At 37.2% G+C, this 19,293-nt stretch overlaps 1 protein-coding gene across 1 annotated transcript in view; it reads right to left on the minus strand.

Annotated features, from left to right (window-relative positions):
- The window catches only part of BTBD9 (BTB domain containing 9), a 108,037-nt gene that overhangs the window by 11,622 nt on the left and 77,122 nt on the right, over positions 1-19,293 (minus strand). Inside the window, exon 10 of the mRNA XM_088524256.1 lies at positions 13,831-13,938. Within this exon, the coding sequence (XP_088380382.1) occupies positions 13,831-13,938 (108 nt within the window). The remainder of the gene's footprint in view (positions 1-13,830; positions 13,939-19,293) is intronic.

Raw genomic sequence — 19,293 nt, forward strand, 5'->3', positions numbered from 1 at the left:
TTTTAAAATAAAAACAAATTCAGTGTGGTTCTTCCCCTCGTCTCCCTCTACTAAAATCCGAGGTTTACTTCCATCTGTTTTGCAGTCAGCAAGACAGCACTCCCACAAAAGATGGCCTAACACATTTGGAATTTCTAAAGATACAAAGACGATGCAAGCAAGAAGTAATGGCTTCTTTCTGAGCTCTCTGAGTAGATGCAGAGGCAATACTTGTTTATTCATGCTTCTGCGTTATATTTATGTTATATTCCACTGATGAAGGAGCCAATACACTTTAGCCAGTGTATGAAAAAAAAAAAAAACACACAAGACTTAGAAGAGGAAATAAAAGCGGTTAAAGAGAAATATTATGATAGCCTAAAATAAATGTGAAAACTGTAAGTATCAGAAATTATTTGTTAAAGTATTTGTCCCATAACTGCCTTATATGTTGAATAGTAAACATGTGATCCTACCTCTTGGGAAAAATCTCCCTTTTTTTTTCTTTTTTTGGTACCGTGTTATTTTGTATTCTGAATCTACTTCCTATAAGGAATACATATTTTTGTGAGCATCTGAACAAAAACTTATTTATTCTATATGACTGCCTTATCTGTCTGCAGTAAGAGCTCTTTACTGATCTGCGATGTTTTATTGTGCATGATTTATTTTAGAAACAAAATACAGACTTGATACCGCATATTTATTGGAATACAAATGTTGACATAAAATAGATTTAATGAAGTTTATACTGACTGACATCTCTATGAAGCTGCTAATGTAAAAAGACTCTTTTTAGTAATTTCTTACACAATTTCAGTGTTGGCATTTTTGCAGTTTTAGAAACAATCTTACATAAAGAAAATGTTAAGATTTAGTCAAATTGAGCAACAGTAAAGCCAAATCTCTCAGTAAGATTTTCAAATACATGTATGTGCCAATAGAGGCATCCAGTGCCATTTTTGTATTGCATAAGCTGTGTACACATATATTTACATACACACGCACAACTGCATATATGTACATATAACTATACATATAACTGTAGTTAAACTTTTTTTTAGTTTCAACAGGATTTCTGTACTTTTAGAAACATAGTTTACATGTAAAAACATCAGCCTCAATCGAATTATCATCAGTTTGGCAAAACGTTGCAAAACAAACTTTTATGCTGTGTCAAGAGCTACATATGTAGGTCCTATACAGGCACCTCTGGGGAAAGGGAGGTTGTGAAATTACCCAATTCCTTGAGTAATTAGATCTTGAAGTCAATTTTATTTACATACTTTCAAGTACACAAAACATACAGGCAGAGGATATACATGCACAGCCTGTTGTGTTTACTTGTCACCAGCACTTACTGCTCCTGATGATTATGGAGATAGAAAAGACAGCAAAGAGCTATTCCACGTGCTAACATATGCACTTATAATCTAGAGGCCTGTTACTAATTTTGAAGGAGACTTCATGTTCCTGAAACTTCTAAACTGTTGTAGAATTATTTTTATTATTTTTTTCCAATCACACTGGAGAGGTGACTAACAGTACATAGATAAATGATATCTTAAGAGATACCATAAGAATCACGCTTCCTATTGATCGGTTCCTTTATGGTAAGTAGCCTAATGTTGTATTAATCACTCTTCTCTCTTGCATCCCCCTTGGGTGTGATTATATGGCCCACTCCAACACTTCATGCTTACAGCAACCACCCTTCTGTTATTGCTGATAACATCCAATTGGCATGTCAAACACCCAAGGAATACAATAAATTGAACCAAAACATCTAAGTAGAAAAAAAAAAATCAGCATGAGCCTCCTCATAACAACACACAAACACATCAAGGTTTGTTAGTGGAAGGCAGAAAAACTGTAACCCTTTACCTTACCACCACACTGAGTTATCTGCTAACCTCCAAGTCAGAAACAAGGCCTGCAGGCCTTGGATTCAGATCCGTGTGGAGTGCCTAGAAAAAAATAGTAACCCATATCCATGTCTGCTGTAATTTGAGACACAAGACTAAAGTGAATTAAGGCAGAAAAAATAATGAATGCGACTTCTGTTTCTGGCATTGTGTTATAAATTGAGATAAAGGACCTCTCCTCCCTTGGGATTCTGATAAAAACAATCTTAAAATACATGATACAACTCACTGAGCATTACTCTAAAAATACATCACATATGACAGTACTGCAGAAATCCCAAGGGGATGAACCTAAAGATCTAATAATTCTTCCCTTCTGTGATTCAAGGATATAAATGAATGTTTTAGCGCGCTGTGGCAATTCAGGGTATCTGTGACACTGAAGACCACACATGCTTAAGCCAGCATGAGAGAAAGCACACTTCTCAAAGTTCAAATGAAGGCAGATGCTGAATACCAACAATCTAATCAGGAGAAATCTTTAGAAAGAAAGCAAAATGCCACGTTCAGCATAAGATGCATTAACTTCTGATGGGGCTCCTGGCTATACAGGAAAATGCCACCAGTTGTTATATTGAATGGTTTTGTCTGTAGCAAAGGTAACTAGAGAGAGAAGAGTCACTTCACATCTGGTTTCTGTACATTTCGGTATCTCCTGGTCATCTGGTTATTAGATGGTCTTAAACAACAGTCAACCTCAAAGCAAGCAGCCATTACTATAAAGCAATGGTTCAAGTATCAAACACTCCCTGTCTAGCCATAGCAGAGAGATGGGCCTGTTTCACAGAAGACATCCATTATTTGAATCATTTTTTAGAGTATTTATGTATAAAGGTGATGTGAGTGTACATGTGGGTGGTTATGTGCGCACATGTCTAGACATTTTCAAAAGAGGAAATGCTATTATTCAGTAAAGGCAATCCCATATATTTCCTCAGAACACTTCTCTAAGATAATGGCAGCCATCGGTATTCTCAAGTCCTTACTCAGAAACTGTGACTTTGTCCCTCTGCCGACTAAAAGTTTGATTAACAGAATACAAGAGAAGAGCAGTGATCTCTTTTAATAAGAAAATTAGTATTCGTGTTACAGTTAGCATTGGCAATAGCTGGCCAAGAACATCTGTTGGGACCACAAGCTTTTCCAGACTTCTTCAGTGTTACATGCCAAACTGGGACATGAGTACGTAGGAGAAGGTGGGTGGGTGTGGAGGTATATATATGCCGGGCTGGCTATACATTAAGTTGTATATTCAACTAGCAGAAAAGCAAAATATATGAAAAATGGATTTGGTATGAGATTGATATTTTCACAGTTAACATTACTGTATCTGAACTAAAAAAAGCAGGCTTTCATATCATATGATTTCCTTTTAAGTCTGTCAGGGATGATAGATTAAGTAAAGAAGCAGGGGTACAAAAAGGAGAGGACAAAGAGTGATTTTAATTAAATCTGAGGCCTACAAAGATGGCTTTAGAGCATCAGTATCCAGGAGTGTTTCATGCCTACAAAATACAAATGATCTTTATCAACATAATATTGGTTCTACAAAGCACAATTCATTAATGCTAGCCAAGTAATTTTAGATCTTTTGGGACAGGTGTTAAAAATAGCCACAGGACCACATTCTTGTAAATGCACAAGAGAAGCAAGGAAAATTTAGAAAAATAGATTTTTTAAATTAAATAGGGGGCGTGGACTTTCCCACTATAGGATGGAATAAGGGCTCTGAATTTGAATGTTAAAATAAAGGTGTTCAAATTCCATTTCCAAACAGGGATTTGAATGTATCTCTCCGACATCTCAAGACAAAAAACAACCCACTCAATGGAGTAATGCAGAGTGCACAGCCCCAACACCAGAACATTCCCTGAACTTGTGAATGGTGACTGCTTTTCATAATCTCTAATATCTTTACTGGAAACAGTATATTTAAAATCAAAATTTTTCCTTCTATTTCTATGGGGTTAGTAGGGTTGGAAGCAAGGGATTAGAACTCAATATTTATTTTTTATTTTTTGTGAAGATTTGGGGAAGAGATATCAAAATAGCTTACAGCCTTCATTTCTTCTAAAACGAACCTTATCTTTCTCATGTGGGTTTAATTTAGCAATCCTCTGCATAGGGATGTTACCTCTATAAAGATGACAATACTCACACTGGCTAAAATCTCAGTCCTAGCTCTGCAGCCTCTGTTCACAGAATATGACGGAAAGAGATCTCACAGTGATTGAACATTCATATCTCCACCTTGGTTGTTAATGCTGTCTGAACTAAATCTACTTTAATGATCTAATTTTCTTTTTGTCATCTATATTATTTATTTACATTTGTTTTATCAGTCCAGAACTAAGACGACTGAAAAATTCTGTAATCTGGCTTCTCAGGGAAACATGCATCTGTTTTGAATTTGCACAAATCTATCATAATAGTGAGGAGTAAAAACAACATTAAAATTAAAAAAAGCAACTCAGATGATGTTGTTTCCTCTCCCAGATATTCTGCCTACTAAGTAAGGCTGCATTTGAACATGTATTAGAAAAAGAAGGCAAGAAAGTGGACTGAGAAAGATGCTGACATTAAAGCGCATCTGAATTTACCCAATGCATATGTGTGAAATGCAAAGATTCTGAAAGAGTTAGTATCTCAGAATGACAGGTTCACAAAAGCGCGTGTAAATCTTTAAATATAGTTAGAAGCTTGCAAACCTGTAAAATGTTTGACATTAAATTCCTTTTAAGAATGATCAAGCCAGTAAGAAACCCAGTTTAAAAGCTCTAGAAAAGATGTGCTCATATAAAACCTTTCAGACAAAACAGTGTGGAAGAGGCAGGCACTCTTTACTGTTCAGTGCACAGTGAGAGAAAAAAGTCCAGTGTCAGAACGGAAAAAAATGATGAGCACTAGGGCAGGGAAAGAAGAAAGGACGAGTCTCATTATCCAGCCGCTGCCTTTGCGCTGGTAAGTTCTGAACTGGAGACGATCGAGTTACACGGATCCAACGACCCAACTGCAATCGTACGTTGGCATGTTTTCAATAGTCAGGGATATCAAAACAAGGGGCAAAAAACCTACACGGCAACGGCGTACCAGGCAGATAAAAGGCAGGCACGGGCTGCGATGCGGCAGCCGGGCGTCTCACCGTGGTGATTCTCGGGCCTTGCAGGGCAGCAGGCTCTGCGCGCGAGCAGGGGCAGCAGCCGCTGCCAGCAGGAATCGAGAAGGAAGGAGCAGCTGGGCCAGCTCGTGCGAGAAGGAGCCCAGCAGCCAGGATCAGGGAGAGCCGACCCCATTCACATGCACAGCAGACAAAATAAACCCCTGACTGTTACACTTCCTAACTAGGCTTTATGAGTAACAGCCCAAGAAGGAAAAATGTCAGGAAAAGAGAGAGAGAGGCAGGGGGAAAAAAAAAGAATCTGTTTCAAGATCAGAAACATAACGTGGGATTCGAGAAATATATAATCAACCTTCAGTGCTAAATCCTGTCATTATTCAAAGCAGACTGAAAACATATTTCCTGAAAAACCCACGCTTACATTTGAAGCAGTGGCTAACTGCAGAGTGAGAACTTACTTACATGTAACTTCTTGAAATAACAATAACTTGAAGGCCTGTCATTTTATCACAGAAGCTTTAGAAAGCTGTCTTACAAGAATAAAAAAAGCAAAGCCACTGGGAAGTTTCACTTCTACTCAAAATTCAATGTAAATGTTCATGAATTCACAAAAAATGCAGTTGAGCAATTCATTTGACTTATTTTAACAGAAGACTATTCAATAGGCATTTTACATACACTTAACTATTACTACTTGAAACACTATTTTATGTGTTTCAAAACATAACTGCTCACAAATGTATCCAAATTGAGTTTATTACTATGAAAAGTCAGCATAAATTTTCAGTTATTTAACCATGAGCAGCAGAAAACTAGGACTTATTCTAAAGCATAATAAACAGAATATCATACTCCGAAGTGGATAATGTGCTTCTGGAGGATTAGGACATATTCATTTCTTCAGGATTTGTATTATTGCTCGAAATATAAACCCCACAACAGGGGGCATTACAGGAATCAAGCTGCCCCCTCCTACAGAATACTGGAGGACCCCCTGGGATATCACTGTCATGGGCTAAGGTTAAAGGCCTCTCTCTGCTTATTCTCTCCAACCCAGAGAGGAACAAACGTAATTCAGCTTAAACAGCACGGCTTGGTTCTCCACGGGACTTTTCTTACATAAAGCTATGTGTATACATAATGATACACTCTGGGATAAAAATTTTTCTTCATTCCCTTTTCTTCACCACAATGCGTTATTAAATAATAAAAAAGCATACACACAATCTCCTTGCAACATTAGCTTGAATTCTTTTACATCCATCTAAAGAGATTCTCAAGCCTTTGATTGCATGCGAGAAAAATCTAACACCCAACGGCTACAGATACTGCTGGTGTTATGGGTATGGGAGAACTGAACAAACATCCACCGTGATGTGCGAGTTACTATGCTGTTTTCTTCACCATGTTATCGCTACTGTAACGTACATGGAAAGGAAAAGATGAGAACAGGACAGTTAAATGGCAAAGAAGAGTAAAGCTGTATCAACTTAAGTGCATATGGTACATGCAGAGCTGCACTGACATGAGTGTATGGGAAAAGGCACTCAAAGGAGACCAATGCACGGCAATTTGCAACTCAGTGCTTCTCTTCTCAAGGCTTGTTCAAAATATCCATGCATGTTCGTGGCTGAAAAGCAACAAGGAGGACCAGAAAGTAAAAGCAGAAAAAACCTGTATGAGAAAACGTAGTAAATTGAAAACCTTCTCACCATACTGAACTGCTTTTCAGAAAACAACTTAAAAGATAACCTTCAATCAGGATCAGCTAAATAAAAATTAGCAAATTAAATACTAGATGCAGAATTTTCACACTTCTAAGAACCTTCTAAAATTCTGAAGTAGGACACAACTTTTTTCTGTATGTGAAGACTTTGTGGTTAATATGACAGGTTTGTGAAGCTGCGTCTTTTTTCTTTATTAGAATCCTTTAAAATGTGAACATATAAACACAAAAATTATGTACTTCAATACCACTATCTTTCAGGGCTTTTAAGCTCCATAATTATACAAAATGACCCTCTACATCTGTCTGACTTGCCCTCACAGGCATTACCAGTAGTATAATGAACAGATTAATGAGAACGCTCAGTTTATTTTTGTCAAGTAAGACTTGAAATTGAGCTCAACAGTGTGGCAATTTCCCAGGCATCTTGCTTAAATATATTCCATCTTTTCATCATATGAATGGGGTTACACTAAGCTCTGCAGTTTTGGAGGAGACTTTTAGATTTCAGCGTTTATATGAAGTTATCTTTGTGTAAATAGGATGAACTGCAGTCCAAAAATACTCAGATTTACACAGGAGGTACAAAAGTTTTTTTTTTCTTCAGGACTGCACATAAATTAGACAAATATGTTCTTTTCTGGTCCTAATTAAGATAGGGCAACGTAAGTCTGCAAGCAACATGAAGAAAATTGATGTGACCATAAAAACAGCTAGAAATAAAAGAAATGTTCCATGACAGAAAACAGAAGAATCGTAACTGAAAATGGACACAAACGAATTCTAGAGATGGGATCACAGGGTGAACTGGAGCAACTAGAGCAGAACACAAGGAAAAAGATGTTTGTGGTTAAATACAAGAAACATATGAATACACACACCACATGCAGCATGCAATTACGAACAAGGAATTAAAACTGCAAATCATATCAGTAGGTTTCACAAATGTATACCCGAGTCAGTCACTAATGATGTGCCACTTGGAAGCATTTTCTCAAAGTCCTTAAACAGTATCAAAAACAGTCAATTGTATATTCTGACAAGCGGTTGGAACTCCTAAAAGTATTAGCTGTTTTTATCCTTGAACCTCTCCAGAGTGTTCTTTACCATGACTTATGATTGAAGGAAATGTAACAGCATCTGAAAACTGGAAATACATATAGAACAGCATGATAGAAACCTCATAGATCATAAAAGAACAGTAAATTAGAAGTTGAAAATGACACTTGAAAATTCAATCAAAGATACTGAAGAAATAAAAGTTTTTTTTAATGAATCCTATCTATCCAAAATGACCTATGAAAAGTATTCATTACATTCATAGAGAAATTATAAAAAAACCTCTAGCAACTGAGCTCAGAATTTAGGAACTGAAATAGCAATACTACTACTGCCACTATAATGTTGCAACAGGAATGGGAAGTTGAATTTTTTGAATATCTACCACAGCATAGCAGCATACTTGGAATAATAAACAAGAATAAGAAGCAGAAGAAATGAAATGATACAATAAAATGTTATAAACTCTCTGAAAATAAAGTCATGTCTTTCGCCAGGAAAATGATAAAACTGGCCTAAAACAGTCACATAGACAGTTCATACCAATTCCCTAGAAACTGCTCATAAATAAACCATGTGTATTGCCTCCCAAATTCTATCAGAGAATTAGACCCCTTTTTCCTACTGGGAAATTGAACATTGTATGATGGCTACCATGGATTACATCCATTGCACAACAACAACACAAAAGGACACTTGAAAGAATGACATCGAGTTGATAACCTTGATGATAGCCTGGTTTCATTTACAGTACTTATTTTATCAAAAGAAGCATTAACTCTGAGGTCTGACTCCTAACGCCCTTTGGTGTCCTCTGTTTTTCACTTGACCTTCTATTTAGACTTTTTGTCAGCATCTTTTTTCTAACAAATACATGTCTCTATTGTTGAACAATAACACACAAACTATTTTTTTTCTTTTTTTAGTAAAACAGAACACGACTGGCTTTCATTACTGTCACACTGTGCAGAGAAAAACAGTTTATTCTGGAAAAGAAAAAAATTAGCCTCTGTGCAGCATTTTAAAATTGACAATTACACACCCAGGATGCATTAATTGGCTCCCGCTTAGGGAGAACAAGCCAGCTTTCCCTGCAAACGTAACAGACATCCAGGGTCTGTGTTCAGCTTTTTAAGACTATGAGAGGATACAGGTTAGAAGTAGCCTGTCAGGCTCTCACTTTGAGCAGTAAATTATTAATTTAGGTAAGATGCTACATTAAAATACCATTAAAATGACCAAAAGCAGGTCAAAGTTTATAAGGAACATTAATACCTCAACAGACCATCAAAAACAATATATGCTATTTAACCAACCCGGTTTCATTTTCTTTTTCAGTATTTCGTTTGCCGCACGTCCAAGGTCCAGGTTTGTATTTGCTGTCTTTGTGGTTCATCCTACCCCTTGTGCCAGAGATCCAGCAGAATTGTTTGGAGACCTCACAAAACACTTGCAAGAGAGCAAGCTAATGACTTAAGGGATCACGATTTCACTGAATAATCAGTTATACCAACAAGGCAGCAGAAAAGGAAACAAATCTGATCTACATTTATCTTTGAAGACAGGAATGTGGACAGAGAATGCTACTGACAAAGTATTTTTTCCTCAGTAAAAAATAAGTAAATATCTCTTCAAATGCTTGCCAGTGTGAAAGTCTTTGGAGTTTTAACACTCCTGCCACTGCAGCATATCCTAGAGAGAAGAACAAGCAAGGTCTTATTCTAGGGTCTACTGCATGACACTTAAATGCCAAAACTAATGCCAAAAAGCATAAATTCACTAGCTGGATTTTGGACACAACCAGAATTTGCAAAGGAAATGGACATTCTTTGGAGTATATTTTTTTCAAAGAATTCATATCTGAGCCTCATAGGAATACGTTTCTAATAATATCTCATAACATTTTTCGCTCACTCGTGCTCTGAGAGATAACTGCTAGTTGAACAGGCATAGTCCCATGCAGAGATATGTCAACTTCTCATTTCCTTTAAACAAAGGGACACAAACATAAACTATGATTTTAATACTAACGTCAAGCTTTACAAGTTACCCCTTTTCAGGTGGTGATGCCAAAGAAAGCGTTCCTCCCCACTCAAAAAATACTAAAGTTGCAATTTTAAACCACACTGCAAAACATCGTGCACTATTTTGTTTCTTCAGGCAGAAAGAGGGGTGCTAGATTCATAGAGACATGCAGAATGAGGAGATGAGGGAACTCTTGCTTTCACATGTAGTCTGGTTAAGGCAAACTGATAAATGCAGGAATCTTTTTAGCTGGCTGCCTAAACCCTGTTAAGTGAGCCAGATGCAGGCAGAGTAAATGTGAGTTTGAATTGCACTTCTCCTCAAGGAGCACCTTGACCACTTTTAACTTTAGGTATTCTGAGGCAAATTTCTCTCTCCTGTTGTAGCTGTGCTGTCTGCATGAAATGCCTACATATAGGTAGGGAAAGGACAGAGACAGAACAACCATAACTGCAAAGTTACAGCCCTGGGGAAGGTGAGACGCCTGTGTTCAAACCACAGCTCCATGAAATACTCAGTACAAGAGTTCCCTCCAGAACACACTGTGTAACGTGGCTTAGGTGTCTCTAAGCACTAGAAAAAATAAAGTTAATTCTACAATAAAGAAGCTCTTGCATCCAACAGCAGTACCTTTACCATGATGTTATATTAAATCAGTCAAGCTGAGGCATGTCCCCCTTCTTACTGCCTCTGTTAACCAAGGTTAGCAGGTTACCTCGGCACTTCAGTCCCTCTATCTCACTTTTGTTAAAATTATATGAAGTCAAAAATAAGTTGTTTTTTTTTGTCATGGGAAAAATCCTCACATTTTAAATTTGATTTAATCCATGACATCTTTTTTTTTCCAGTTTAGAAACTGAATTGAAATATCAGCTTTTCACATAGTCCTAGCAGTTCACTTTTCATCTCCTTTTTGTTATGATTTGTCTTCTTCACATACACATACAATGTGTGAGTCACTGAATGATGACATCTCCTCCAAAAAACTATTCCACATTTAATTATTTTAGAGCACTAAGAGCATAGCTGCTGTAAGAGAAAAAAAATTTTTTTTGGACACAGCAACGCTTTTCAGTATTTTTCAAACTCAATCAATCCTATGAAGTGCTCCATCTCTGACTACTTTAAAACATGGTCTCCTGTACTTCACCAAAAAAAGTCCTAACACTACTAGGATTCAGCATTTACCCAGTACTTAACTGACTAATCCTCAGATATCCACAAAGAATAGAAATACTATCCTCACATTACAGGTTAAACAGTATTATTTGTGTTGCATATTGATTTATTCGGTTGGCATTTTGAAAGCACTTAATATGTATTAAACATATCAATATTCTTTAAAATCAGTTTCTGTTGAAACAATCTTTCAGGTTGCTGGACCTAGCTCTGCTTATCTTCTGAAGAGATTGACCAGGTAATAAAACTCAGTAGGCAAGTTAACCAATCTACGTCTTGAAGGTAGACCTTCAAGAGAATTTAGGTTTATCAACCTGCCATTACAATCAAAGTAATTTTTTAGCTTAAGTCATTTCAGCACTTTTGAAAATCTGACTGAAAAAACCCCCCACATATTTAAAGGGTTTTCTTTACTGTGCTGCGTTGCTGTAAAACAAAAGTCTGATTTACTGATGGTAAAGAGCAAGATATATAAATAAAATACACAAAAAAGATGCTTTCAAAAGCAAAGAAACTGACTGAATATGGGTAATGGAGGGGGAATGGCACCAGCATTTTAACTTCTATCTGATAGAAGTAACATAGTATTTAAATATAAATGCATCAGGTAGAAAACTTTCAAAGGGAAGCAAGATGTCTCAAACTGCTCACTTTTCTTTATACATATATTTTTAATTCGCTATAAATTGAATTTTTCTTGTGTCCAGAGAGCTTTTCTAATTGCCAGCTTTAGGACTAGGTCTTTGAACTTGTTTAGCACAAATGAATACAGATAGTGTGTGTGTGTGTGTGTGTGTGTGTGTGTGTGCATATATATATATATATAGCTTAATATTACACATTTTCCACTACCTGACCCTGTTCAGAGTCATTATCTTAAATGTGACTTTGTGTGACATTATCTTAAATGCGACAATATGACTTAAAATGTGAAAACTGGCATTTTAAAAGCTGAATGCTTGTGTTTCAGGGCACAAAATGAGAGAAAATACAATTCTCTAATTCACATGAAAATAGCTCCTGCAGCCACTACTTTCAGAATGTCTAGAGGACCTATGTTTTGAATCAAGATCGTGAAGTTTATCACAAAAAAAGCAGTTATCTCTATTTCCCCATGTTTATCGAGTTAAGGCCTTCAAAAATGACTGGTTTGAAAATGGTCAGTAGATACTACCTTGAATTTGATAGCCAACAAGCAATTCCAGCTATGCTGTGCATACTTAAATAACTGTTCTTTTTGACTGCTATGATCTATTGGTACGAACATGTCTAAAGGACAAGTGCAAAAAGATCTTCCCCTGACTCCGCTCCAGTGTTGGCGCTTTAATGTTCCTACTGTTGGGAGCAGACAAAAGGATCCCTCTTACCCACTGCCCTGGGATGCTTTTGAGAATGATTAAATCTCCTTCAGTCTCCAGAGCTGCAGATAGAAGCCAGGATTTCTCATCATCAATATCCTGTCCTTTACAGACATTAAAAGCACATGCCTAGTTCTCTTTTGTCACCATGTCTGGACCACATTGAAATGCATGTTTGATTTTTAACATCTGTTAAGAGATAGAATATAAACTTTAGAAAACGTGTATCAGCAGTGTATATTCAGCCAGAAAAGACTGAATAGCTCTCTTGTCCAGTGTGACAAATGTGATATATATCTCTGTCAATTCGTAAATTCCATTTTGGTTTGGTTCACAAAAATACAGGACAGACAGTGATCGTCCCTATCTGAGCTGAGAACTTCAATTTCATCCCACACGAGAAAGGGTGTCTTATGGGAAAGTGACTGAAGAAACAGGAGGGAAAGAAGATTTTTATAGGCTTGAGCTTCCCTAAGGATCACCTAGAAGATCATATGCCATCAATATTCGCTGAATGCTGCCTGGCTTTTGGATATGCAGTACGTATTAATTTGCAGTCTGTCTTCAATCCCACCACAGGTATATGCATCATTCTTTACATAGCATTAGTACTATCACATGGTTTGAGAGAGCTATTGGGGCTATCTGCACTCAATTACTCTTCCGGACAAAACAACAGCTTTTATCAGGAGACCCAATAATTACAGACAAGCCAATAGAGAGCACATGAATGCAGAGGGGGACTAGAATTCCCCTGACTGATGTATACAAGTAAAAATGAAATGGTTTCTCTGGTTTTAGTTCTTTTTAGAAGAGTGTTTTTCTCTGCAAGAAAAAGCAAGACTACCTGGACTATATGCACTGAACACATCATGAAAGCAAGGCTGACTTTAAGCAACTGAGTTCAGTTGTTGGTCCGTTTTGGTTTGGTCTTCTTCCCTGCCCTGCCCCTTTCACCTAGTCCCTCCAGAAGTACAGTGTGCCTATGTGCTTTGCTAAGGATGAAATGTACTTGGTTAGAAATAATCCTTTACCAAGCAAGCTTCCTTTCCTCTCCCCCATCTTTCTCCAGGAGGGATGATTTAGCACCACTGTTAATATAAACACATTGAAACTCAGGAAACTTGGTTAAATTTGGGGGATCACAAAAATAAAGCCATGGTAGTCAGATTGCTTATGAGAATGAACAGCCAAACTGGAAAACACAATAATGATCTGAATCTTCAGAACATGATTTTTTTCAGAAACTTGTTTTTTCAGAACAGTTTTAAAGCCTGGATATTCAGCCACACTAAAAGCTTCTACTTCAAAAAAAAAATTTAGAAGGGCTTAGAGTTAGTAAGATACAGGTTATGTAAAAAACATTTACAGTCAATGTCAGCTATGTAACTACTAAACAAAAGGAAGTTCCAGTTTCTAGCTCCTCCTTTGGGGAAATAAGTGGAAAAAGAATAAACTCACTTGCAGGAAATTTTTGTACGATCAGCCACCATAGTCCATTGCTGCTGATTTGTTGAAACCTCAATGTAGTAGCTGTAGCTCCGATCATCACAGTCCCAAAGCAGCAACCTAAATAGGAAGAAGCAGTTGAGTGGTGAGTACAATGAACGTTAACCAAGCTACTCAAGTTTAGTCCTTCGTTTTTCTCTTATTAAAGCTTTCTAAACTTAGTTGTTTCTTTTTTTAATGTGCCTGTAATATTTAACAAGGTCCTAACTGTTTCTGTCATCTTGAACTTGACTGTCTCTACACTCATTATCCTAAGGCTAATATCCATCTTACTAGCATTATTCTATGACATTCATCCAATTACTTCTAACTTATTTGAAAGTCAATGAACTAATTTATTTGGCAATGTGGAATGGCCTGCTTTAAACCTGAATAAAAAATCTGGTCAGAAAGGACAATGTAAGAGGAGAAAGGAAAAAAAATCCATATACTTGTGACTAAAAAAGACACTGTCTTCTTATTTTCATCCTTTTTTTTTTTTTGATAAACATACCAGACATGGTAAAATAAGACAAATAACGAGAAAATAGAATTCCTAAGCCCAGTTTATCACAAAATGCGGAAAAAGGTATTTGAATTGTTGACAAAGTTCTTAAACAAAAAACCCCAAGGATTTACTCCACATTCATCCTCATGAATATGCAACCCTTCAGGAGGTACCTCAAGGGATATAGTAAAAATTAGCCTTCAGTTTCCAGCATTGTTCCATAGAAGAGAACACATCAGGATCTTTTTCAAAAGACATATCTAGTCATTGTTCCTATAAATTGTAACCTCTCTACTCTTATCTCTTAAATGGGGATTACCTCTTTTTTGTAACAGTTATCTGAGCTCCCAGTATCATTCCTTGATTTTGTTTTGTTTCTAAAGATATGTCTTAAAGAAAGCAGCATGATACTCACAGTAAGACCAAGAACCTCCCCCCAGCCTGGAGTTGCACATGGAATCAAAACATATGCATTTAAGGAAAAAAAGTCCAGCACGGAATGTCCTCTCTAGCAAAGATGACTGATAATAGTTTTCACAGCAAGTTTGGGAACCAATACGGATATGCAGCACCTTTATATCCAGTGAAGCATCTTTGTAGGGTAAGAGGGTAGCTACAGACTTCAGAGGGGCAAGGGACTGATCTAAACATTGCCAGACGCTTCTGTAGATTCTTCTTTAGAAGCAGTGAAATATTTATCATTTTTTTCATTACAAGAGGTGATTTGCTTCCATTTTACATAAATGCCTTGGCTGGTTTCATTCCATGGATCAGAAGGGTACACTTTAGATCACTGATTAATGTTGTCACAGTGTTCATGTAAACTCAACAGCACCAGTGATATTAAAACAAAATCTCAAAAATCTTTCCTATTTGAGTTAAAGGCAGCTGAAGACCAAACCAGCATGCTGCATTTACTATTCCCAGAAAAAATGCACTCTCAGAGAAGTCAATGACCTGCTCCTGTCAAATAGCCAAAGCACAACTAACCATCCAAGAAAACCTCCAACTACTCTGATGACCTAACAGAATAAACTACAGCCACAAATAGAGAACTGAAATCCAGACAATACGGCCAAACGGGGTTCCCCTGGTGTGAGAAAGAACTTAGGAAGATCCACACTGCTCAGAGGATCTGTGGACTATCAGTGAAGATCACTGGGAAATATTTGAAAAGGGAAGAAACTTGTGCCACTCTACAAACTTTCCTAGGCACAAAGTTTCGGTTTGTCTCCAACAACGTCTCACCAGCCTGAGTTTCATGTTCTAAATTCCCCTTTCCCAGGTGAGAAAATATTTTCTTGCTTTCAGCTCCTACCTCTGCTGTGAGGAACATAACTGCAAGAGCTATTGCTCACCTTTAACATTAATAAACAAGAGTGCCAGAGGGAGAAAAATGACCTAGCTAGTGGCCCAACACAGAATCCTCACTCTTCCAGGGAAATGCTGTCCAAAGCAGAAGCTGGACTGTCTTAGGAATTAATTTATCAAGAACATGCATGCCTGCATCTTTGCCCTAGAAAGAAATGGCTGCTACTTCTGTTCAAAACAATCTGATCTAGTTCTTTATTCCCCATTCTGGAAACACAGCATTCAAAATGCAGTCAGGTCTGCTGGACAAGCAGATTTAAAGTATGCTATAGGGATGCTTTCAACTGAATCTAGTTCACTAATATTACAAAAAACAATAAGCTACCAGCAATAGCTTTAGAAGCTAAAATAAAATGTTTAAGAAGAAGGCTTTTCAGCCCATATTAATACCATCTCTTTGCAAATTAAATTTTCAGAGCTAATTTAATAAAAAATAGAGATCTCCAGAGTATCATACAACACTTGGTTAGAAGAACTCTGCTTCATCAGATCCTCCACATTCCACTTGTCTACAACTTGAAGGTTTGCAAATACTAAAAAGATTGAATGCAGTAGATTTTCTATTTAAAAAATCTGAAAGCTTACAGACAAAAATTCTGAATTTAGTAGCTACTAATAACACATATAGAATTGATTTGACATCTAAATTTGGGCTAAATCTTTTAAATGACACAAAAAAAGGAAATGCAAAACCTACATAAATTGTTTTCTTTAAAAAAGGACAATTAAAATGTAGGTAATCATGTTTTCCAATAGGATATTTTTCGTCACTGGGGGCTCAGTGGTGTTTCCTTGATCCAGGTTTCCAAAGGTATGATCAAGAGTTTGAAGTTCAGAAGCATGCTAGGGGCATGCTTTAATTTTAACCAACAATACTGTAATTAAAACACAACTGAGTCGGTTCTAGAGCAAAGAGGACACGTATCTTCTTTTTAAGCAGGCATAAATAGTTCTCTCTCACCACCACCAACCCAAGTTAAATGGCTTGGGAAAAGCATATAGCATCTAGCTTCACCTCTCTCCAATATCTTTAGTACGAGAAAGAGGGGAGGGGGAGACTGACTATGAAACCTCTTTGGAATTTAGTCTGCATGAAAAGCTTTTCCTGAGCAACAACAAAAATCTACCAGGTGCTTAATGAATATTCACCAGCACATACTGGGCACAAGGGCCACCATTTTATGTCACGGACTCTAATATTTCAAACACATTGCAGGCAAACTACCAGGATAAACTTTGGCAGAAAAGCTATGCTTTCCTGGGATGGCTACAGAATGGCTGGAAGGAGAATGTTCTGACGTTTTCAACAAAACTATACTCACTAAAAATACATCTGGTCACTGTAAAATTGCCCATCTTCCTAAAACATCCCATATTATAATAAAATGCTAAGTTAGACCGTGTTAGTAAATAAGAGACAGGTATTTTGATATTGCAGACTTTTCAGTACTTAAGTTTTACCCATTGAACAGTTAAATAAAAGGCATTTAAATTATATTTACCATGATAAACACATCAATTGCTGTGCGTTTTTTCCTAGTTAAACATAATATTTTTTTCTGTCATTGATAAAGGCCTTTTCAGAGAAGAAAAATAGGAAGGTTATTTTCTTTCAAGGCAAGTGACAACATGGGAAAACTAGCTAAAACAAAGTAATTTGTTTTCTCTGTCTTTTAACTGTTCCAATTATTTTGTAATATGTCCCAGGTGAAAGTCTTAATAAAAGAATAAGTCTCTCTATTTATAAAATGTTTTTAACTCTTATAAGACTAGAGCATGATATTTAGTTATAATTATTTTAAACAAAATGTTTTCCAGGTCTTTTCTGGTAAGGGCTATCATTACATCTGTTTTAGCAGTCATGAATAAGTAAGTTCTGATCCAGAAGTCAAGAGCACCGAAGTTACAAACAAGTACTTTATGTTTTTGGCATTAGTGAGGTTTCAACATGATCTCCCAAACCATCACTGCATCCAAGCTGGGATGTTATAGTCTAGATGGGTGGACCACTAGAGGGGTGAAAAGAGGCCAGATCGTTTGCTCAAAGAGCACTGGTTAATGTTCGGTAACTTACAGGATCACTGCAAATGGAGTTCTCCCAGAGGTATTCTGAGACCCATGCTTTTAATGTTTACAATTTAGTATTGTTATCAAATATCTGAAGAAGGAGACAGAATGAGACTTCACCATACTCCCAGAAAAGCAGTAAACAGTGGGATGCAATAAACAAACAGCCATGGGTACAGCTAACATTCAGATGAGCTGGCTCCTAGCTGCCAGGTAGACCAGAGGAACGGGTAAGCAGGAACCACTGGAAATTCAACAGGGACAAAAGCAAAATCCTGCACCCAGTACAGACCAATCCACTACAGTAGAGCAGGCTAAGGTCTGGCTCCCTCTTCTGAAAAGGACATGGGAGCCTTGGTGGACAGAAGAAAAAAAATACACAAAAGAAAAAAAAAAAAGTTACACTGTGAGGATAAATAAGCAGTGCTACAGCCCCCCCCCCCCCCAAAAGTCGTGGTATTTCTGTCCTTGAAGGTTCTCCAGACCTGACTACCTAAAACTCTGAGCAGGATGGTCTTATTTCATGGCAGCTGACCCTACATTCAGGAAGAAGTTGGAATAGGTGACTTCCTCAAGTCCCTTCCAACCTGAAGGATTCTGTGATACTAAGACAAATGGATAAGTTTTGCAGAAATCATTCAGACAAGACGCCTTCCTGAAACATTTAGTTCTCTATGCATATCTGATGCATTTTGGAGTTCCAGCCGTTCTCCTGCTTTATGCAGTACTCAGCTGCTGTGGTAACTTTCTGACTCTGAGAAGCTCTCTCCAGGGCCCTGCTGATTTCTGCACAACACAAATATCTACTACCCTTGTTCCAAAGCCTCACATATTTTATCAGATACAGCTGTATTCATACTTCTAATTATTGATATATAACCTAAACCCACAGACAGGACGACTCAGTTTCTGGGAGCAGAGCAACTCTGTGGATACTCTGTGGGTGGACTGTGCATGGCTAGCGAAAATACTCTTGGAAATTTTTTTCCCAGAAAGATGAGATTAAAGGAGTTTTCAGGCAAGCAGACAACAGGAAAAAAAAAAGCAAGGAACAGAATTTAAATATTTGTGCAAGGTTCTCTTCTGTTTAAAAAAACAAACAAACAAAACAAACAAACAAGAAAACACACACATGCTTTCATTAAGATGAAAGACTAAAACTTTGTTTTAATCAAGCATTGGAAGAGACAGCCCAGGGAAGTGGTGGAGTCACCGTCCCTGGCAGCGTTCAAGAAATGTGTAGATGAGGCACTTAGGGACATGGTTTAGCAGGCATGGTGTTGAGGGGCTTACGGTTGAACTCAGATCTTGAAGATTTTTTCCAACCATAATGATTCTGTGATTTATATGCAATTTGACCTTAGCACCAGTCATAGATGCTACATATCAGTTAAAAAACTCTTTTAGTCCCTCACATGGTCAAGTCTCTGCTGCTACTTAAATTTAAGTCCAAAAAAGCATGAAAATGACATAATTATTTTTCAATTATC

This window comes from Tinamus guttatus, unplaced genomic scaffold, assembly GCF_059628265.1.
Source record: "Tinamus guttatus ecotype Peru unplaced genomic scaffold, ASM5962826v1 Tinamus_guttatus_pri_ptg000208l, whole genome shotgun sequence".
In the NCBI taxonomy this organism is placed as follows: Eukaryota; Metazoa; Chordata; class Aves; order Tinamiformes; family Tinamidae; genus Tinamus; species Tinamus guttatus.